This window comes from Peromyscus californicus, unplaced genomic scaffold (assembly GCF_007827085.1).
Source record: "Peromyscus californicus insignis strain IS unplaced genomic scaffold, ASM782708v3 Scaffold_10__1_contigs__length_136768540, whole genome shotgun sequence".
Lineage (NCBI taxonomy): Eukaryota > Metazoa > Chordata > Mammalia > Rodentia > Cricetidae > Peromyscus > Peromyscus californicus.
This window is the reverse complement of record NW_026294391.1, coordinates 135,388,178-135,412,531: the sequence shown is the minus strand read 5'-3', so window position 1 is coordinate 135,412,531 and position 24,354 is coordinate 135,388,178. Positions and strand designations below refer to the sequence as shown.

At 39.9% G+C, this 24,354-nt stretch overlaps 1 protein-coding gene and 1 pseudogene across 1 annotated transcript; both read left to right on the top strand.

Annotated features, from left to right (window-relative positions):
* The first annotated feature begins 12,427 nt into the window (after positions 1 to 12,427).
* On the top strand, positions 12,428 to 13,363 carry LOC128117874 (olfactory receptor 10Q1-like). Its single transcript, XM_052750361.1, has one exon. It carries the CDS (start codon positions 12,428 to 12,430, stop codon positions 13,361 to 13,363), a length of 936 nt encoding a protein of 311 aa, XP_052606321.1.
* Positions 13,364 to 13,543: 180 nt separating this feature from the next.
* On the top strand, positions 13,544 to 18,215 carry LOC128117868 (60S ribosomal protein L9-like; annotated as a pseudogene).
* Positions 18,216 to 24,354: the final 6,139 nt, after the last annotated feature.

Genomic DNA, 24,354 nt, shown 5'->3' with positions numbered 1-24,354 from the left:
TGTGGTATAAATCTAAACAGAGTATTCTCAACCAAAGAATCTCAAATGGCTGAAAGACATTTAAGGAATTGCTCCATATCCTTAGTCATCAGGGAAAAGCAAATCAAAACAACTCTGAGATATCATCTTTCACCTGTAGATGTAATTCAGTGGTCTTATTAAACAAGAAACACAGAGCAGATTCAGAGAAGAAAGCCAAGAGGTCAGAGCCAAGAGCCTCACCCTTCCTGATTCAGGGATCCTCCTCAGCCAAGAGAGCTCTCCGAAAGAGAGCCCTACTTCCTGTGTGTCTGTCTCTCTAGTCTCCTTGTTCTGGCTTCTCATTGGTTGTCACTGCCTGTATGTACCGCCCTCCAGGTCCTTAAAGGCGTACGCCACCACTGCCACGCACTTGCTATGGCTCTAATAGCTCTGACCCCAGGCAACTTTATTTATACCACCACATTTCCCCTTTTCTAATTTAATAGAAAGGAAAAAAAAGAAAAAGGTTATAACTAACAAAAGAAAAACTACATACAAAAGTACAATAACTATACACAATATATACAAGTAAAAAATGTCTAAATAATTTCTAGTCCATTCTTCTTGGCTGTGTATATATGGCTTCATCTCAGCATCCCGTTCTTCTCCACATCCCTCTGTCAAATGCCATATTCTGTAGATCTCTGAAGGGTTTGAAGATGACCTGTCTAAAATATATCTGCTCAATTTTTAAAACATATCTAATATGACTACAAGTTCCATTGTAATGTCTAACTACTAACTTTCATTTCTTTATATCCTAATAGTTGGTAATAATAACATTCAAGGATCAGAAAATTGCATTGTTAAATGAACGGTATAAGTACAATTAGAAATATACATATAGCATTTTCTAGCAATATCAATTCCAATATATATAACTTGTATACAATATAAAACAATCCAATCCAATGTAAAATACTTAAAACTAGTAATTGTCTTTTTCTTCTTTCTTTCTTTCTCTTTCTTTTTTTTTAAACAAGAACCTTAAATCTAATCTCCTTTGCTTAGCCTTTTTCCTAACCCTTGACAACAACTTGTAACCAACCCCCTAAACAATGAAAATTATCCCAGACCCAAAACCCATTAAAAAGACAAAAAAACCACCTGCCCCACACCACCTCTTTGGGAATGTGGGCGTTGTATTCTTAAAATTGCTTCCTGCTGGGTATGGGCAAAGTTATCTTTATCCTGAAAGAAAAATTTTAGGTTAATTGTCAAATTCTAGGAAAGGTAAACATATCCTTCATTATCCAGTCTGTGTATAATGCCAAAGTTCAGGGTTTATCTCAAGTCCTTATTCAAGTAGTCTTTGAGACTGGATCATCTCAGCTAGTCATCTCAAAATTACTCTGAGCACCTTGTAGTTCAAAGCTGATCAGTTGTCTCATTTGTCCAGTGTTCTTCAGATTCCTTAACCTTCATTCTCCTAAAAGACAAAAACAAAAACCTTTCCCCAAGACTAATTTTGGGGATGTTCCTTTTTGGCAAGTTATTATCTGATTAAATGAAAAGACATGCGTTACTGGTATAAGTTAGTTTAAATTGGATGTTCATGTTGGTAGATGAACTATCACCTCCTCTAATTAAGAGGTTTCTCTTGTTCAAATCGAACCTTTATCAATTTTGATGGTACCCACGACTTATCTTCTCCTGTAGAAACAAGAGCAAAACCTCGTCCCCAACGTAACACATACCCTGGTTTCCATTCTGAGGTCAGCACATCCTTAAAGTATATAGGCTGATTTAATTCTGTAGTTTTTTCCATTATCCAATGTCTCTCTGCAGCTCTTGTTCCTTTATCATTGGCATTAAGAAAATTCAAAGTTAATAGAGCATTATGCAGTCTGTTTCTGGGGGTTTTTGTTATCCCTTTCTGTTTATTTAGCATATCCTTTAGAGTTCTGTTTGATCTTTCTATAACTGCTTGACCTGTAGGATTATGTGGTATGCCTGTAATATGCTTTATATTGTAATAAGCAAAAAACTGTATCATTTTAACAGAGACATATGATGGAGCATTATCAGTTTTGATTTGTGCAGGTATACCCATGATGGCCATAACTTCTAGCAAATGAGTGATTACAGAATCAGCTTTTTCAGAACTCAAAGCAGTTGCCCACTGAAAACCTGAATAAGTATCGATAGTGTGGTGTACATATTTCAGTTTTCCAAATTCTGCAAAGTGAAACACGTCCATCTGCCAGATTTCATTCCTTTGAGTACCTTTTGGGTTACATCCAGCTGGTAATGGCGTTTGATTGTAGAAGGAACAAGTAGGACATTTCTTTACTATTTCTTTGGCTTGGTGCCAGGTTATGGAAAAATCCTTTTTTAAGCCTTTACTATTGACATGATGTTTTTTATGAAATTCTGAGGCCTCCAGCACATTTCCTATCAATAATTTATCAATCTCATCATTGCCTTGTGCTAGAGGGCCTGGCAGACCAGTATGGGATCGAATGTGAGTTATATATAAAGGATGACTCCTTTTCCTGATTGTATCTTGTAATTGAATAAATAGTGAAGTTAATTCTGAAGCATCAGGGATAAATTCTGCAGTCTCGATATGTAATACTACTCTTTCAGCATACTGAGAGTCAGTTACTATGTTGAGAGGTTCTGAAAAATCCATTAATACCAACAGAATAGCATACAATTCTGATTTTTGAACTGAATTATAAGGACGTTGAACCACTTTACTTAAATTTTCTGATTTGTAACCTGCCTTTCCTTGTTTGTTGGCATCTGTATAAAATGTACGAACTCCAGATATGGGTTTTCCTGTACAATTCGAGGCAAGATCCAATCAGCTCTCTTTATAAGATCAATTCTATCGCTTTTGGGATATTTGCTGTTAATTTCTCCCAAAAAATGACTGCAAGCTCTTTGCCAAGGTTCACTTTCTGTCCATAATTTTTCAATGTCCTCTTTAGTTAAAGGTATGACAATTTCTGCTGGGTCTATTCCTGCTAATTGACGAAGTCTCACTTTTCCTTTCCAAATCAAGTCAGAGATTTTTTCCACATAAGTTTTTAATTTTTTATTTAGTTTATTTGGTAAAAATATCCATTCCAATATAATATCTTCCCTCTGCATTAATATTCCTGTAGGAGAATGCCTAGAAGGTAAAATAACCAAAATGCAATCCAGCTTTGGATCAATACGATCCACGTGTCCTTCATGTACTTTCTTTTCTACCAAGGCCAATTCTTTCTCAGCTTCAGGTGATAATTCTCTTGGACTATTTAAGTCCTTGTCACCTTCTAAGGTTTTGAACAAATTATGCAGTTCATCATTTTTTACCCCAACAATAGTTCTTAGATGAGAAATATCTCCAAATAATCTTTGAAAGTCATTAAGAGTCTGTAGTCTATCTCTCCTAATTTGCACCTTTTGGGGTCTAATTTTTTGTAGCTCTATTTTATATCCTAAATAATTAATAGAATCTCCTCTTTGTATCTTTTCAGGAGCAATTTGTAATCCCCAGCAAGGCAAAATTTTCTTTACTTCTTCAAACATTCTTTCTAAAGTGTCTGCATTTGAGTCAGCTAGTAAAATATCATCCATATAATGATAAATTATAGATTTAGGAAATTTTTTACGTATCACTTCCAATGGCTGTTGTACAAAGTATTGGCACAGAGTTGGGCTATTCAACATTCCCTGTGGGAGGACCCTCCATTGAAATCTTTTAACCAGTTGAGAATTATTATAAGTAGGCACTGTGAAAGCAAATCTTTCTCTGTCTTTTTCTTGTAAGGGTATTGAAAAGAAACAGTCTTTTAAATCAATAACTATGAGAGGCCATCCTTTTGGTAACAGAGTAGGCAAAGGAATTCCAGATTGTAGAGAGCTCATTGGCTGAATTACTTTGTTAATTGCTCTAAGATCTGTTATCATTCTCCATTTACCAGATTTCTTCTTAATAACGAATACAGGAGAATTCCAAGGTCTGGTTGATTCCTCAATATGCTGAGCATTTAATTGTTCTTCTACCAGCTCTTCTAAAGCCTGAAGTTTCTCTGTTGTTAAAGGCCATTGCTGGATCCATACAGGCTTGTCTGTCAACCATTTTAAAGGCAGAGCTGTTGATGTCTTTGGAAGATCATCGGTTGTTGTGCCCTGTTCTTGTATAACATGGATGGTTGGTGACCATTCAGAATATCGCCTTCTAATATTTCTCTCAGAAACATGTGCTAGTTTATGATTTGTTTCTGAGATTGGAGGGATATTAATCTGAGTATTCCATTGTTGCAACAAGTCTCGGCCCCACAGGTTCATAGCTATGTTAGCTACATATGGTTTCAATTTTCCTCTCTGTCCTTCTGGACCTATACATTCGAGCCACCTTGCACTCTGTTTCACCTGAGATAATGTCCCAATACCTAACAGTTGAACGTTTACCTCCTGAAGAGGCCAAGTTGGATGCCAAAATTCTGGTGCAATTATGGTAACGTTCGCACCTTTGTCTACCAGACCAGACAACAAAACATCATTTATTTTTATCGATAATTTTGGTCTTTGTTCATTAATAGAAGTTTGCCAAAAAATTTTCTTTATGTTTTCTCCTGAATTTTATATTCTCTCTGTTTCATCATCCTGACCAGCATGACTTATTCCAATAGGCATTTGGTTATTTAATTGCTCTGAGTAGGGGTTTCCTCTACGACTGCAGGAAAAGTTTGAACTGGATTTGCTATTGAGGCCTGCATGAGGCCCCTCTGGGAGTTTCCCGAAGACTGAGGCAAAGGATTACCCTGTCTGTCCCTTGTTGATCTACATTCGTTGGTCCAGTGTTTTCCCTTGCCACACCTTCTGCATACTCCAGAAGGAAGGGGCATTCTGTTGCCATTGTTCCTTGAGGAAACATTGTTTCTAGGAATGACTTGTTTACAGTCCCTTCTCAAATGTCCTTGCTTTCCACATCCAAAACATCTAACATTCCTCACACCTCTTGAAATTGCTTCTCCTACCCACGTATCATCATGCTCATGAGCTTCAACATTAACCATGTCTCTAATCCAATCTTCCAAAGGTTCAGCTCTTGCCTTTAATGGCCTGATTATTGTTTTGCATGCTGCATTCGCATTCTCAAAGGCCAAAGTTTCAATTATTATCTTACCAGCTTCTGAATCCGGGACCATTCTCTTTACTGCTGAAGCCAGTCTTTGTAAAAAATCTGTGAAAGATTCTTTGGGGCCTTGTACAACCTTTGTAAATGACTCAGTTTTTTTTCCTGGTTCCTCAACTCTGTCCCATGCATTCAAGGCTGCTGTTCGACATAAAATTAGGGTTTGGACATCATATAAACATTGTGCTGGTGCTGAAGCATATTGACCTTCTCCAATAAGCTGATCCTGGCAGACTTGTATTCCTTTATCCCTCCACTGTTTTTCTATGTTTTTAGCTTCATCCTTGAACCAAGTTAGCCACTGAAGCCTTTGACTGGGTTCAAGAACTGCTTGTGCCAGCTCCCGCCAATCCTGTGGTACAATCCTATTATATGTTGACCAAGAGTTTAACATTTGCTTTACATATGGGGAATGCATGCCATAAGATACTATTGCCTCCTTAAACCTTCGTAAATCCAACATTTCGATTGGAGCCCAAATATTTTGTGTAGTCCTTTGATCAGGCAACTGCTGTGCGGTTACTGGACAAACCAAGGGTGACTGTATGAAAACAGGCTTTCTTTCTGTAACCATATGATCCAATCTTGAAGCAACTTCACTGTTAGTTTCTTCTGTCTGAGTTTTTACAGGTGTATCAAGTTTTTCTAAAGCTGTCACCCTGGCACTTAAATTGACTATCTTCTTAAATAGTAAAATAAGAATAAATATAGTAATAAAATGCATAATTCTATCAACATTATTCTTCTCATATAGCTGTTCCATTGTCAGACTGTCTAAAATTGCAAACAAAGCCCAATTTTCTTCTAATGAACACAGAAAACCCATTTTTTTTAAATGTGGAAAAAAATTTCTCTTTTAAATAGTTTACTTTAAAATATTGGATAACTAAGTCCTCGTAGAACAGTACAAATCCGAGGGAATTACAAAACAGCCACCTAGTGTCCGAGGTGTGAATCCAGCTCAGCAGTTAAACGGTTTTTAACGGATTCTTGTCACGTTGGGCGCCAAATATAGATGTAATTCAGTGGTCTTATTAAACAAGAAACACAGAGCAGATTCAGAGAAGAGAGCCAAGAGGTCAGAGGCAAGAGCCTCACCCTTTCTGATTCAGGGATCCTCCTCAGCCAAGAGAGCTCTCTGAAAGAGAGCCCTACTTCCTGTGTGTCTGTCTCTCTAGTCTCCTTGTTCTGGCTTCTCATTGGTTGTCACTGCCTGTATGTACCACCCTCCAGGTCCTTAAAGGCGTACGCCACTACTGCCACGCACTTGCTATGGCTCTAATAGCTCTGACCCCAGGCAACTTTATTTATACCACCACATTACACCTGTCAGAATGGCTAAGATCAAAAACACTGAAGACAACTTATGTTGGAGAGGATGTGGAGCAATGGGAACTCTCCTCCACTGCTGGTGGGAATGCAAACTTGTACAACCACTTTGGAAATCAATATTGTGGTTTCTCAGAAAATTGAAAACCAATCTACATCAAGATCCAGCTATACCAATCTTGGGCATATACCACAAGAATGCTCAATCATACCATAAGGACACTTGCTCAACTATGTTCATAGCAGCATTATTCGTAATAGCCAGAACCTGGAAACAACCTAGATGCCCCTCAACCACAGAATTAATAAGGGAAATGCTGTTAAAAAATAATGACCTTATGAAATTTGCAGGCAAATGGACAGAATTAGAAAAAAATCATTGTGATTGAGGTAACCCAAACCCAGAAAGACAAACATGGTATGTACTCACTCATAAGTGGATATTAGGAGTAAAGTATAGGATAACCAACCTACAATTCACAGCTCCCAAGAGGCTAGATAACAAGGAGGGCCCAAAGAGGGATGCATGGATTTCCCTGGGAATGGGAAATAGAAGAGATCTCCTTGGTAAACTGAGGGTGGAGGGAGAGTGGAGGAATGGGAACTTGAGGGAGCAGGTTGGGTAGGTTGGGTGCAGGAGGCAGATTGGAGACAAGACACAGAGTGGGAGATTAACAAAGGAGACGTCTTGATGGGGGGCATTTTGGGGTTAGGGAGAAACCTGGCACCAGGGAAACCTCCAGGAATCTACAAATATAACACTAAATTTAACCAGCTAAGACTCCTAGAAATAGTAGAGAGGGTGCCTGAAGTGGCCATCTATTGTAATCAGATTGGTGACTACCCTAATTGCCATCAGAGATACTGTATCCAGTAACTGATGGAAACAGATGCAGAGATCCATGTAACTGGAAGTTTCTCCTGTCCTGCCAGTCCCCGTGGTCAGAACAAATTTCTTCCACCCATGTCCTGCAGCCAATCAGTTCCAAGTAAACACACAGAGGCTTACATTACTTATAAACTGTATGGCTTATGGGTCAGGCTTCTTGTAAGATAGCTCTTATATCTTAACTCCACCCATTTCTATTAGTCTTTATATTGCCATGTGGCTGTGGCATTACCAGTCTGCTGGCATCTTGTTGCTCATTGGGCAGCAGGCTGGCATCTCTCTTCCTACCTGTCTCTTTCCCGTATCTCTGCTTGGATTTCCTGCCTGCCTCTAAGCTGCCTTGCCATAGGCCAAAGAAGCTTATTTATTAACCAATGGCAACAACACATATTCACAGTGTACAGAAAGATAGCCCATAGCAGATTCACAACCAAGCACTGGGCTGAGCTCCAGGAGTCTTGCTGAAGAAAGGGAAGAGGGATTGTATGAGCCATGGGGCCATGACGGGGGAACCCACAGAGACAGCTGACCTAAGCTGGTAGGAGGTCATGGATTCTGGACCAACAATTAGGGAGCCTGCATGGAACTGACCTAGGCCCTCTGCATGTGTGTGACGGTTGTGTAGCTTGGTCTGTTTGTAAGGCTCCTAGCAGTGAGAACAGGACCTGTCCCTGGTGCTTAGCTGGCTTTTGGGAACCTGCTCCCCATGCTGGATTACCTTGCCCAGCCTTGACACAAGGGCGAGGAGCTCGGTCCTGCCTCAACTTGATGTGCCATGCTTTGCTCAAGCCCATGGGAGGCCTGCCCCTTTCTGAATGGAGATGGAGGAGGAGTGGAAGGGGAGGGTGGTAGATGGGAAGTGGTTGGGAGGTGCAGGGGAACCAGGAGAAGAGGGAAGGAAAACTGCAGTCGGTATGTAAAATAAATGAAAAAAAAGTTATCTAAATAAAATATAAAAAAAGAAAAAAATGGACATCTTGAGAGCCCTTTGTCCTTACTGTCCATTATAGAGAGCTATGAAACTCAGCAGAGTGGAAGGAAATATTTATCAGGATATCAATCTCAGATTTCATTGCCTACTTTTGGCCTGAGCTGAATTTTATGTTTTTTGCCTTCCTTTCAAATCCACCCTGTGATTGCACAACAGGGACTGAAGTTTCTGCAGATCTGACTTATGAACAACATTGCCAAAAGCTAAAGTGTATCTAAAATTTGTAAATCAAACAATAGTCACTGAGGTTTGAGCCTGGCCTCAGCTAGCTGTGTGACCTGGGGAAAGCAGTCCCCTTGGTGAGTGGATCCCAGAACAGCTCCCTTTCTGACCTCTCCTAGGACTTTCTGAGTTCTGCCTTCATTGCTATGTAAAGCAAGTAACAAACCATGGCAACTATTATAAAGACATGCTCTTCCTAAGGTCACACACTCTTCCTAGAGCTATCAGCAATATTTCTAAGGACTGTTCCCATGCTCCAGACTAACAGTCTTGAAAACCACTGTCTGGGCTCTGGGAAGCTGTACTTCTAGGTAAGAGCCATTTGTTTGCTCTAGTGATCTCTGAATATGGCTTCTTTGTTCTTTTCAGGTTCCACAACAGAAGATGGTAACAGGAAGATACCTGATAAGGCAGGTTGCCATGTTCCCCCTCAGGCACAGATTTGGCACTCCCAGGTAACCTAGGCCTCTTTTCTAGGAGTGATCAAGAATGTGAGGAAAGATTAGAGGAAGATACGCTGGAAGTTTTCATACTCTGGCAACTGCTCTGTGTCCTGGAATGTGCTTTGTAGCATCAAATATAATAAAAAAAGAAAACCACTTGAATGTCAAATAATGAGACTGATTAGACCTTAATTTATTTTGATTATGTTTTTCTTTACTCATTATACTATGTGTTACTGATATGCAATTTTAATAAATTACAATACATTAACTTATGGTGCACTCAAATTATGCAATGCAACAACTAGAAAAAATGAAGTAACTAGTCTGTGCTGACTAAAAACCTCTCAGATATATTATTAAGGGTCATATTATTATAATAATCATCAGTTTGTATACCATAATCTCATTTGATATTTTAATGTGTTAGTGGTTACTGCTCATATATATATATGTGTGTGTGTGTGTGTGTGTGTGTGTGTGTGTGTGTGTGTGTGTGTATCTATACACACACTTGAGTGTATGTATGGCAGTGCATATGTCTATCAGGACGTACAACTGTGTATGTCTGTGTTTGTATATATATATGTGTGTGTGTGTGTGTGTGTGTGTGTGTGTGTGTGTGTGTGTGTTTATATGTGTATACAGAGTCTCGTGTATCCCAATCTGGCCTGGAAATCACTATATAGCTCAGGCTGGCTTTGAACTCCTGATCATCTTGCATAAGCTTCCCAAGTTCTCAGTTTACAGATGCATGCCACCATGCCATGCAAAATGGGTGTTTATAGGCACAAGACAAAACAGAAGGAAATGGTTTTTCTTGGAGAATAAGAGAGAAGAATGGAAGGAGCAAAAAATTTTCACATTAACTGATCCTTCTTACTGTTAAATATTTTGATCATATATGATTTCTATTTTCGGAATTTTTGTATTTTCAAGGTTTAGGGCCTAATGAAAGAAAGAAATTCCCATATCTCCATAGCATTGACATGGGAGCAAAAAGTAGAAAAGATTGGTGGTGGCAAAGCTAAAGTCAAGGGTATGCATCCAGAAGAAGACAGATACCCAGAATCACACTCTTATTCACAGTGTTATTAAGGGATAATGAAGAGACTGTGGGGGAGGCTGAACATGAAGAAGGTACCTTGAGAGGCTGGGCTGAGTCATAGAAAGGGGTTAAGCTCAAGCTATTTGGTTTCCTGTTGGGGAAAGAGGCTGTTCACCTTGGCCTCTGCCAATCTTTTCATCAGAGTTTTTGTTACTATAGGTGGAGATGGCTGAAGAAGGAAGCTTGTGCTAGGATAGGCTCCAATGGAACACAGAAATTTGAGTAAGGGCTTATTGTAATATCTGGGGCAGGGCCAGTGATAGGAGCAGGCTCAAAGGATAGGTCACTCAGGGAAAAAGGCTTTGTAGTACTCTGTTTTAAAGTGAAAAGTTGGCATGTTGATCTGTCATGTGTACCTGTTAGGTAAATGTATACCAAAATACTACTCAATATGGAAACTACAAGTACAACCACCATCTTTGCCAAAGAAAGCCATAATCAAAATCAGCTTTCTGATTTTGCTAGTACCACTTTGAGCCTCAGTGGTCCTAGTATAAATGTCACATCCCCCCAAAATGAACTCTTTTGGTAGCAATCCCACTCCCACAAAGTCCTTAATGCTTAAGAAATTAGATTTATTTAATTTGTTTTATGCATATGGGTGTTTTGTCTACATGTATGTATGTGTACCATGTGTGTACCTGGTACCCACAGATGCCAAAAGAGAGGGCTATATCCCCTGGAACTAGAGATGGGGATGGTTGTGAGCCATCCTAGGGTGCTAGGAACTAAGCCTAGGTTCTCTGCGAGAGCAACAAATGCTCTTAATCTCTGGGCCATCTTTCCAGCATCTCTTACCGATTCTTGATTTTTCTGAATACCTAGAACCCCTGGAAACCTTCCCCATTTCTCATCCTGTGATGGAAGGGAGCATAGGATGAAAGCAGAAACTGACAATAAAACTTTTTGTTTCTATTTTGGACCAAGGCAAGGAGAAAGTAAGCATCTCTGAAATCAGACAAGGCATTGCTAATTTAACCTTCCACTGCCCCTAAGTCTGTTCCAGTTCTGTCCTATTTATTCCCTGCTCCTACCCTATAACCTAGTCTAGCCTTTTGCTACCTGTTCTTCTCTAGGCCAGACCTGGTGTCAACTGTGGAGCATGAAGAAATGAGAAACTGACATTCATTCAGAAACTTAACAGGTGAACAGGCTCACATTATTGGTGGAAGTATTAAGGCAACTGCATGTAGTTAAAAGGGAGGTTTATTTTGTGGAGTAACTTACAAGTAAAGGAATAGGTTACAGGGTCCAGGAAAGGTGTAGCATAGTCCAGTGGTGTTCTCTGGAGAACTCTGCTTGGTCTACATCCAGCGTCCAGGATCCAGGAATCAAGAGAGCTGGCACATCCGGATCTCAGGTCTTAAGGGCTCCCTCTCAGTCCCACCTCATAGGCGTGACAGTTACCAGAAGCCTCAATGGGGGTAGTACTTCCAGGTCAAAGCTGGAACAGCTACTCACTACACTCACATGATTATTAATGCTCCTAATATGTAACAGCTATTGCTTGAGAAGCAGAATGAAACACCATTCTTGCCATTCTGGAACCAATAAGGGGGTAAGGTCGACTGAGAAATAATCAAAGAGTTATAGGAATCAGTGGTAAACAATGTGGTTATGGGAGCCTGGAAGGCTGTGGGAGCATGGAGAAGGGACTAATTCAACCAAGAGGTTAGAGGAGACATTTAGGAGGTGACACAAAAATGAGAATATCCACAAAGAGCTAAGACACAGGGAAGAAAGCAGCTACTGCATGGTATGTGGAGTTCCTCTCTGACTTCCTGTTCATAGCCCATTGAATGCAGAAATCCTGGGAGTTTGGAGGTGGTGGTAAGGAGATAACAATGTAACTAATGTACAAATTTGAAAGTATCTAAGGTTAACTAATTACACCTTCCTTCCTACAGGAATTCTGTACATCACTTCCAACCAATAACCTTACAGGCTCAGTCTCCATGTAAACCTTATTTAATATACCCATCTCAGCCTCTACTCTTATCTCAGATAACTGTTCAAAATGTATAGCATCTCTGTTGGAAGCATTGCCTTAAGGTCTAGGAAAAACAACTTTATATTTAGATGAATTAAAGTACTCTCACACAAGCAGTCTTTCATCCTGTACCAACAAAGGGCAGAATTTTAAAAGCTGGTAGAATGAGGTCAAGGGTTATGCCTGGAAGAGCAGGCTAGATCCCCATCTGTGAAAAGGGCTCTAGGATTTCTTACAGCTTAGAGAATTGCTAGAAGAATCTCCTTTCCAGCCCAGTAATTCTACAAAGGAGAATAAAACATGGAACCATTGAAGAAAAACCACACCTTAAGCTCTGAATTTATTCTCTTAGGCTTTGGGGACCTGGCTGAACTACAGATTCTCTTTTTTGGACTCTTTCTAATTATGCATCTCATCACCCTAGCAGGCCATACAACTATTGTGCTCATCACTCTAATTGATACCTGCCTTCAGACACCCATGTATTTCTTCCTTAGGAACCTATCAGCCATTGAAATTTGCTACATATTAGTTATTGTCCCTAACATGCTGGCCAATTTCATGTCCAAAAACCAGCGAATGCCAGTCCTTGGATGTGCTCTACAAATGCACCTCTTCATTGCCCTGGGTGGAGCAGAGTGTTTCCTCCTTGCTGCAATGGCCTATGACCGTTTTGTGGCCATCTGCAACCCCCTGCGTTACACACTCATTATCACAAGGGCACTCTGTCTGCAGATGTTGGCTCTGGCATGCATCAGTGGTTTTACACTTTCACTTACCCTTACCACACTGATATTCCTCCTGCCCTTCTGTCAGTCCCATGTCATCAACCATTTCTTCTGTGACATTCCTGCTGTTCTATTCTTAGCCTGCTCTGACACACGGGCCAATGAGATTGCAGTGTTCCTTGTCTGCATGCTGATTCTGTTGATACCCTTCTTGTTGATCCTGTTTTCCTATGGATTCATTATTGCTGCCATCCTCAGAATTCATTCAGCAGAAGGCAGGAGCAAAGCTTTCTCCACCTGTGCTGGCCACCTGTTGGTCTCTGTTATGCACTATGGCTGTGCAATATTCATCTACATTCGTCCCAAGTCCTGTTACACCCCGGAACAGGACAAAATTGTATCCTTAATCTATACCAATGTAACCCCAATGCTCTACCCTATGATCTATAGCTTGAGGAACAAGGAAGTCAAAGGTGCCCTCAGGAGACTCCTGGTGAGCCACAACTGATGAGGTGGCAGCCCAATACAAATTGAAAAGGAAGGCACAGCCCAACAACTGTAACCAGACCATTTTTCAACAACTCAGTCATCTCAATGAACACTTTATATTCCCATGCTCTCTTTTGGGGCTTCTGAATGGTTCTGGGTGCACATGAAACTTACTGCTCACTTTTCTGTGTTTGGGAAGATGAAGTGAGTCTTAAGATTTTTTGAGGTGTGGAAAGGGTTTCAGAGTTTCCTATGGATTGGAGAATAACTAGAATATTCTGCATTTTAGATTCTTTTCTGTTCTCCATCATAAACAATTTGATCCATCATCAGGAGCACTGCCAGAGAGGACACTGATGAGCAAGAAGGTGATAGGATGACCCAAATAAAGCTTCTCTGGCTAAAGAACCAAGGAGAATACAAATATAAGAAACTTCCTGATCAAAGCTAGATAGAGTTAGAATGAATAAGCAGCCCAGAATCTGAAATCCTGTGCCACCAAAAGATAGCTTTGACATTACTTAAGAAACAATGCAAAGTGAAGCAGGAGCACTAACATTATGAATGAGGATCTGCAATCTGCCAACACTGTGATCTACACTCAACTTCCTCACCATCCTCCCCAAGGCACTTCAGTATTGGATTCCTTTCCTTCCACTCTGGGCCAAATGACCCCTCATTGCTTACATCTTGCTAAAGGACCAACCTAACATTTAAAGTCATGCAGGCTGCCCATAGCTGACCCAGCAGCTGAAGGAGGTGTCCCTTCTCTGTGACCACATGTGCTTATGCATTTTTAGTGCTATAATTATTTGTATGCTCCATTACCAGCCTGGGAGCTCCATGAAGATGAAAACTATGATTAATTTCTATTATCCCAGCACATAGCACATTACAGGTACTGCTGTGGGATGGTCTGTATGTGCTCTGATTGGTCAATAAATAAAACACTGATTGGCCAGTGGTCAGGCAGGAAGTATAAGCAGGACTAACAAAGAGGAGAATTGAGAGAACAGGAAGGAGGAGTGAGACACTGCCAGCCTCCGCCATGACAAGCAGCATGTGAAGATGCCGGTAAGCCACGAGCCATGTGGCAAGGTATAGATTTATAGAAATGGATTAATTATAAGAACAGTTAGCAAGAAGCCTGCCACAGCCATACAGTTTGTAAGCAATATAAGTCTCTGTGTTTACTTGGTCGGGTCTGAGCGGCTGTGGGACTGGCAGGTGACAGAGATTTGTCCTGACTGTGGGCCAGGCAGGAAAACTCTAGCTACAAGGTACCTAAGAAATGGCCATTTGGCTGAACTATGAAATCCCATGAACTTTGGAACAGGAATGTATTCAGACATTAATTGATTGTATACTTCTCTCTGTGTGTGTATAGTGCTTACATGTGTGTTCATGTATGAAAATACATGTATATGTGTGGGTATATTCAGGTAAAAGTGCATGCATGGAGGGGGGCAGGTATATGCATTTATGTGGATGTAGAGGTCAGAGAATAACCTTGGATATTCTCATTCCACATTCCTCGTGTGCTGTTTACATTTTTTTTAAGAAAAGGTCTCTCACTGGCCTTGAGCTCACCAAGCCAGCTAGACTGGATGTCCAGTGAGCCCTAGTGATCCACCTGTCTCTATCCCTCCAGCTCTGGGGCTACAAGCACATGCCAGTATGTCTGGATTTGTTAATATGTGTCCTAGGGATCAAATTCAGGTCCTTGTGCTCATACACTTTATTGATTAAGCTATCTCTCCAGTCTCTAAAACTATTTAATAACCTATCTAATTGAGATGTCACCTATGATCCTGGGACATAGATTAGGTATACTGATTATGAGAAAGTATTTGATGATTCCATTCCCACCCCACAGACTGGACTGCATATTATGGATGCTGTGATTCCCCCTACCATAACACTTAGAAAGAGATATATCTTGAATGAATGAGCACCTCAATTGTCCAGGCACTGGATTTAACACTGGGAATACTGAAAACTTGAAGATAAGGTTCCTGTTGTCAAGGAGCTGGCAAACTAGCCTGGGCTATTAGACACTAAAACAATCAATTTTAATACAATGGTTACTTCCTATTTGTTCATTCCTCTCACCAAATATAGTAATTCTCATTTGTCTTGGGGGAGCTTGGCCCCTTGTTGGACCCTTCATTGAACAAATAAACATGACCATGGCCACATTTCTCTAGACTTTGTATTCAATCAACAATTAATTTTTGTGTGGATTGAACTGAAGAAGCATTCTTAAATAAAACATGGAACAGAAAATTTTTAAACACTATCTATCTATAACCTTGCTCAACTTTTTCAGTTTGTCCTTCCTATCACCTCTGTCATGATGCTTAAGTGGTGAGTCTGCCCTCAGAAGCACCAAAGGGTCAGAGATACCTGGAAGGAGAGTAACAATGAACAATGTAGCTTTGTGGGGAAAACAGTCCTCCATATCCTGGCCAAAGTAATACCATTTAGTTGTTTTGTATACGGAGGCTGTGTGCAGACTGCAGCAAACAAAACCATCTGTTTGACAGTGCATGCTGTGACCTTTGAAATTAATAATGAAGACAAAAATGTCATAATCCCCACCACACACACAGTTCCTTTCTAGGTCTTGTTTACTTCTGCCATCTTCTGGAAGCTACTGAAGTGAGACTATTTTCTTAGAGGTATGTTGTGTGATATTTTGATTACATTCTGACAATAAAATTTGCTTTGAGAGAGAGGGCAGAGGTAGCTACTAGCTGAACAAAATTAACCATAGCAGTCTTGGAAGACTGAGGACAGATAGGAGACAGGAAGTAGTAAGGCAGGGCTGAGAGAAGATCTCAACCTTTTTGTATTGAGGAACGGAAGAGAGAGGAGGTCACTGGTGGCTTCTCCGCCACTTCTCTGATCATTCAGGTTCTTACCCTTATATCTGACTCCCAATTTTTTATTGATAAAGAATAATTAGATAAATGCTTCAGAGGTAAATAGCTCAAAGGAGTGACTTAAGAATATGTGAGGAGCAGCCTCTGAATTAGCTTTTGACTTGACAATAAAATTAGATATAAGGGGACAATATGGAGAAAAGTACTCTTGGTATCCCTGCCATCGCTAGACTTAACAGTGAGTTTCCTGTCCAGTCTACATCACTGGACTGTATCTTCTCTGGTCCTCTGTGAGAAAAGTATTCATTTAATATCTCCCTGTTCTCTGAAAACCTATATATCTTTTGTATCCTAAAAATAACTATAATTATAGAGTTATATAAAGATTTGGAATCTTCTGCTTTTTGCTTGTACTGTTTTATTATGTAGTCATTTATAAATTTGTTTCTTTATGTCAAAAATGCGATTTATATTCATCTCTTTTAAACAAATTAGTACATTTTGTCACATTATGTTTCATGACTAGATCTTTATGTAAAATATTTTTAGTAAACTAAAGAAAGCAATGAATAGAAAGGAACTAGTAAGTAGGAGATAGATGCAAAAAAAAAGTTGTAAGAGAATTTTTTATAAGAACTGGTTTTGCATTGCAAAATAAGACTTTGTCCTGAAGTAAAATAAATGAATGGGAATAAGGGCAAAGCAAAAAGTTAAAAAAAAAAAACATGTTGCAGAGATAGTGTAGCAGGATCTGAGCCATGTTGGCATGCCACATGATACAGATGATAGTAAACCTAATATTGGTAAGTTTATGGAAAGCTCAGAACAGTAAGTCACCTAGGTAGGGATGGGGATTGGGAAGTATATGCCGCATCTACAGCACTCCCTGTGTTGGAAGCATAGAATTTCATGAGTAGGAGCCCCCAGAATAGCTCCTCTGACTGAATGAGGGCCATACAGGATGCTGAGAAGTTTCACACTGAAATATAAATATATTGATCCTCTTCTAATGTACAGACCACATGGGCTCTGTTGGACATGAGCATAGCACACTGTAACTTATGGCAATTTCATAAAAATAGAGAGGGCAATGGACATCTGTAGATAGATACAGATATGGAACAGTCTAAGAAGGCCAAACAGTTATTCTCCTCTAGGAATATATGGCTTCTATTTATTCCCTGCAAGAAAACACACTAGGAGAAAAATGTACCTCTGAGACAAACTATACACTGCTGTCAGAGAATTTCACCTGTCTGAGAGTACAAATACTAAAGGCTGGACAAAATGAGATCCACGCATGTGGTAGTTAAGGCTAAACCAGAGGAATATGAGGATATCATAGCCTCCCTCAAAAAAATTTAAAAAATTATTCATAGTGCTCTCTTTGCCACATCTACTTTGAGAGTGAAGAGCATTCTCAGTAATCGGACTGTTGACATTCCAGAAAATGTCACCATCACTCTGAAGGGGATCACAGTCATTGTGAAGGGCCCCAGAGGAACCCTCCAGAGGGACTTCAATCACAGCAATGTGGAGCTGAGTCTCCCTGGAAAGAAAAAGAAGAGGCATTAGATTGACAAATGGTGAGGTAACAGAAAGGAACTGGCCACTGTCTGAACCATCTGCAGTCATGTTCAGAACATGACTGAGGGTGTTGTGCTGGGCTTTCATTACAAAATGAGATTTCTGTAAGCTCATGTCCCCATCAACATTGTTATTCAGGAGAATGGGTCTTTGGTTGAAATCTAAAATTTTTGGGGGGAAAAATACATCCACAAGGTTTGGTTGAGGACAAGTGTTGCTTGTTCTGTCTCTCAAGCACAGAAGGATGAATTCATCATTGAAGAAAATGATATTGGACTTGTTTCAAGTTCCGTGGCTCTGATGCAGCAAGCCACAGTAGTTAAAAACAAGCATATCAGAAAGTTTTTGAATGGCATCTGTGTGTCTGAAAAGGGAACCATGCAGCAGGTTGATGAGTAAGACCTAAGTTACCCAGCTCCAGAAACAAGATCCTGGATTATAAGTATGATTTGGAGTGTCTTCAGGGACAATAAAAAAACTTATATTTAAAAAAATAATTCACAGAGCTGGACAAATGGCCCAGCAGTTGAGAGCACTTGCTGCTTTGGTAGAGGTCCTGGGTTCAGTTCCAGCACCTACATGGTGGATCACAATGGCCTGTAACTCCAATTCCAGGGGCTCTGGTATCCTTCTTTTGGCCTCTGTGGGCACCTGCATGCATGTGGCACACATACATGCCCTCAGGTGTATACACATACAGATAAAAATTAAAATGAACAAATATTTTTTAAAAAATCATCCAAACAGTCTAAAGCCTCTTTAACACAGTCCAATATGGCCAGTAAAGAAGTCATGTGACTCCTGAATGACTGGATTATAGAGAGATAATGAAGTAATACTCTCCCCACTCATGCTGTTGTACTCAACATTACTTTCCTGACTAAACAATTGATACAAGTTATGATAGCTCATATTCTTTGGAATCATCTTACATTTTTTTTAGAATTCCTATAGCCATTGAGTCCCAGAACCAGTTTATATTTATTTTAAATGGTCAACAATGGACCTTTAGCGTACTTGCACAAGGTTACTTGCACAATCCCTCTAACTATTGTATGGCATAAGATGGTGGTTTGTAATCCTGCTTTCTTATCCTGGCCACCAACTGTAAAATGTTTCATTATTGTCTTAGGGTTTCTGTTGCTATGATAAAACACCATGACCAAAAGCAACTTGGGGAGGAAAGGGGTGTATTTCATTTTACAACTCTCAGATCACACTCCATCACTGAGGGAAGTCAGGGCAAGAACTCAAGGCAGAAACCTGAGGGCAGGAGCTGATGCAGAGACCACAGAGGAGTGTTTGTTCTTTATGGTTTGCTCAATTTGTCTTCTTCTATAACTCATGACCACTTGCTCAGGGGTGGCACCACCTACAGTGAGCTGGGGGCGCTCCCACATCAATCCTTAATCAAGAGAATGCCCCCACAAGCTTGCTTATAGGCCAATCCTATGGATGCATTTTCTGAACTGTGGTTCCCTCTTCTCAGATAAATCTAGCTTGTGTCAACTTAACAAAAAACTAACCAGGGAAGTTATATACATGAAATCATGTTAATCCATGAATATTTTATAGATTTAGAAAAAATCTTGAAGATACATAATCAAACCTGAAGAGATGAAGGGGTCAATCCCCATAACATGCAAGGGCCTGACATAGCAGCAAATTTTTAGGAAATTTTGTGGTCATGTAAAACATCCATGGTATCTGAAAAAGTCATTGAGAAAATTTTACAGCAGCCTGTACTAATGAATGTGAAACAATGATGAGTGCTGTTTCTAAGACTTCTGGGGTATTGGCGCATTTTTGTACCCCATCTTGTTCAAGTTGCCCATCCCTTATATGATGTGATAAATATGGGCCACATAGAATTGGAGTCAAGGGTTCAAAAAGCTTTTGATCAAGTTAAAATTTTTGTGCTGTACATTGGACTTCCTTCTACGTTGTTTCATGACTGACACCAGAATCCTGTGGAAAAGGGTGGAAGCCAAACATACAACTACCAAGCATATATAAATCCCTTGAACAGATAAAATCTATCACTGGACCTCCTTCAGTGAGGGATAAAACAACCTATCCAATAATGGGTTAGACTGAATTCCTTTTAGAAAAAATTCCTTTCTGGGAATTCCCAAAATCAGACTCTATGAAAGTAGCACATATACTTGTAAGATTGTAGCAATGTGGTGTCTTATCTGCTAGTCCTGTGACAAATGCATGCAAGACATACGTATTGAGACTGATGGCCTCAACTATAACTACAGGATACCTGATGAATCTATCCACTGCACACATGTAAAATCAGAGCATGGTGGTGGGGCAACATATCCTGGAAATTTACAAAGGCTTCAGACATCTCCAGAGAGTATTCTAACATTTTACATGATACACAGACACATAAAACTCATTCCCACCTAGGACATCTAAAAGTGATTACACAAGCTGGACATAAAACAACATGTTGTTCAAATTCATAGGTAAGCATTTCTTTTATGTCTCCTTGGGAAATTCATGCAATGGGATTCTTTCCCTTTTGTGTCCATCTCAGTAAGTTCTTAGGTCAGAGACAAGGCTCAAAATGTCTTTGTGATAAAATGGTGAATATAATGTATGGCTGGAAGCTCAGAAATAAATGCAAAAGGTAGATTTTAAAAATCCCTGGTGTTATTGATTATTTATTTAAAGATAGGCTGGCATTGAATGTGAATATAGTAAAACTGTTAACACCTCTTTGGATTGTAGTGAGGATTTCGTGGAAAGATTCATGGAGAGTCACATTCAGCTCAAGGCCCAGAATCTAGGTGCCAAACCAATGACAAGGAGGATTTTCCATAACTTAGGAAAGTATTGGGCTGTATTTCCATCTCAGAGTTGGGTAATGTCACAGCCTAGACTAGGCATACTTGATTATCATGAGGTCTTTGCTGGGAACTTAAGCAATTTATGTTGTTTGGAAGACAACTGGAGTGGTAGGTACATAAAATCCATATAGCTCTTGAGAGAGAAAAGGCAAATGGTAATAAGAGAAAGACTGGTCAAAATAATAGCTGACAACTTTCTACTCCAGCCCCAAATGGCTTCTATGCTTCAAGGGACACACAATGCTCTTATATCCTATGGTGGGCAGCCATTCACTTGAGCAAGCTTAGGTTGGTTCTTCTTTTATTCCTTCAGGAAGCATTAGCTCACACTGCTTGAATCACTCTCCTGGTTCTTAGGTTTACATCTTTCTGACTGGATGTGGTAGGTATGATCATAAGAGGCCAACATTAAGGAACTATTGTGTTGGAGCTAGTCAGTACTATGACTGTGATAAACAGATACAAAGGTAATAAATCTGCTCCTACTTTCAGAATAAACCAATAAAATATTGACAATTACTTCAGCTCTAGGAAGCATAGCTTTTTTAAATGCTCTTTATGGTGGTATTTTATTTGTACTGAAATGTGATTTTAATTGTATGTTAATAAAGTTGCCCGGGGGTCAGAGCTATTAGAGCCATAGCAAAAGCTGGGTAGTGGTGGTGCACGCCTTTAATCCCAGCACTTGGTAGGCAGAGCTAGGTAGATCTCTGTGTGGTCAAGGATACAGCCAGCATTGGAGACACAAGCCTTTAATCTCAATACCATAGAAGACCTGGAGGGCTGTACAACAGACAGTGACGAGGCAGTCATGTGGTTGGTTTTACAACCAATGAGAAGGCAGAACAGAAAGTCTATATAAAGAAAAACAGACAGGAAGTAGCTCTCTTTCAGAGAGGTCTCTTGGCTTAAAAGGCTAGCTGCAGCAGGCGGGTAAGGCTCTTAGCTCTGATCTCTTGGCTTTCTTCTTTGCATTGGTTCTGTGCTTCTTATTTAATGAGACGGTTGATTATATCTACACTTGGTGCCCAACGTGAAAAGAATCCATTAAAAATGCTTGACTTGGCTTGGCGGCAGGTCCAATTTCCTGCCTTGGCCACTGGCTCCCTAGCCCAGGCAGCCGGCTCCCTAGCCCGGGCCCAGGTTGACTTGGCCTCAGGCCAGATTGACCGTAGCCCCAAGCAGTTAGCTTAAAACCGGTGCTACAAACAACTCAGGCCTGCCCTGCCGAACAGGGCCCCTGCCTGTAAAGCCAATGCACATGGTCGGGGCTTAAGGAAGCCGGAGCCCAGGCATGACTCTGCTCAAGCAGGAAAATGTGGCTGGATTTAAGCTTTTAGCCAGAATTTGTGACTACGCTTTCTTGTTCTCTCTCTATCTCTCTCTCTCTGGATTCACACCATGGAAACCAGGTGGCTGTTTTGAAATTCCCTTGGATTTCTACTCTTCTATGCAGACTTGATAAGTCAAATAAGATATCAAATATTTTAAAGGAAACTATTTAAAAGAGAATTTTTTCCACATTAAAAAAATGGGTTTTATGTGTACATAGGAAGAAAATTGGGCTTTGTTTGAAATTTTAGGCAGTCTGACATTGGAACAACTATATGAGAAGATTAATATTGATCGAATTATGCAGTTTATTACTATGCTTAGCCTCATTTTACTATTTAAAAGGATAGTCAATTTAAGTGCTAGGATAACAGTTTTAGAAAAACTTGTTAAACCTGTAAAAATGAATCATAGAGAAATTCAAATTCAGACAGAAGAAATTAACAGTGAAGTTATTTCAAGATTGGATCATAAGGTTACAGAAAGAAAGCCTGTTTTCACACAGTCACCCTTAATTTATCCAGTAACCATGCATCAGTTGCCTAATCAAATGACTACACAAAATATTTGGGCTCCAATTGAAATGTTAGATTTACAAAGGTTTAAGGAGGCAATAGTATCTTATGGCATGCATTCCCCATATGTAAAGCAAAAGTTAAACCCTTGGTCAACATATAATAGAATTATACGACAGGACTGGCAGGAGCTGACACAGGCTGTTCTTGAACCCAGTCAAAGGCTCCAGTGGCAAATGTGGTTCAGGGATGAGGCTAAAAACATAGAAAAATAATGGAGGGATAAAGGAATACAAGTCTGCCAGGATCAGCTTATTGGAGAAGGCCAATATGCATCAGTACAAACACAATGTTTATATGATGTCCAAACCCTAATTCTATGTTGAACGGCAGCCTTGAATGCATGGAACAGAGTTGAGGAACCAGAAAAAAAAAACCTGAGTCATTTACAAAGGTTATACAAGGCCCAAAAGAATCTTTCACAGATTTTTTACAAAGACTGGCTTCAGCAGTAAAGAGAATGGTCCCAGATTCAGAAGCTAGTCAGATAATAATTGAATCTTTGGCCTTTGAGAATGCAAATCCAGCATGCAAAAGAATAATCAGGGCGTTAAAGGCAAAATCTGTACCTTTGGAAGATTGGATTAGAGACACGGTTAATGTTGAGACTCATGACCATGATGATATGTGGGTAGGAGAAGCAATTTCAAAAGGTTTGAGGAATGTTAGAGGTTTTGGATGTGGAAAGCAAGGACATCTGAAAAGGGACTGTAAACAAGTCATTCCTAGAAACAATGTTTCCTCAAGGAACAATGGCAACAGAATGCCCCTTCCTTCTGGAGTATGCAGAAGGTGTGGTAAGGGAAAACATTGGACCAACGAATGTAGATCAACAAGGGACAGGCAAGGTAATCCTTTGCCTCAGTCTTCAGGAAACTCCCAGAGGGGCCTCATGCAGGCCCCCATAGCAAATCCAGTTCAAACCTTTCCTGCAGTCATAAAGGAAACCCCTACTCAGAGCAATTAAATAACAAAATGCCTATTGGAATAAATCGTGTTGGTCAGGATGATGAAACAGAGAGAATAGAAAATTCACGAGAAAACATAAAGAAAATTTTTCAGCAAACTTCTATTAATGAACAAAGACCAAAATTAATGATAAAAATAAATGGTGTTTTGTTGTCTTGTCTGACACAGGTGCGGATGTTAGCATAATTGCACCAAAATTTTGGCATCCAACTTGGCCTCTTCAGGAGGTAAACGTTCAACTGTTAGGAATTGGGACATTATCTCAAGTGAAACAGAGTGCAAGATGGCTTGAATGTATAGGTTCAGAAGGACAGAGAGGAAAATTAAAACCATTTGTGGCTAACATAGCTATGAACCTGTGGGGTCAAGACTTGTTGCAACAATGGAATACTCAGATTAACATCCCTCCAATCTCAGAAACAAATCATAAACTAGCACATGTTTCTGAGAGAAGTATTAGAAGGCATTTTTCTGAGTGGTCACCAGCCATCCATATTATGCAAGAACAGGGCACAACAACTGATGATCTCCCAAAGACACCAGAAGCTCTACCTTTAAAATGGTTAACAGACAAGCCTGTATGGGTCCAGCAATGGCCTTTAACAACAGAGAAACTCCAAGCTTTAGAAGAGCTGGTAGAAGAACAGTTAAATGCTCAGCATATTGAAGAATCAACCAGCCCTTGGAATTCTCCTGTATTTGTTATAAAAAAAAATCTGGTAAATGGAGAATGGTAACAGACCTAAGAATGATTAACCAAGTAATTCAAACAATGGCCTCTCTACAATCTGGAATTCCTTT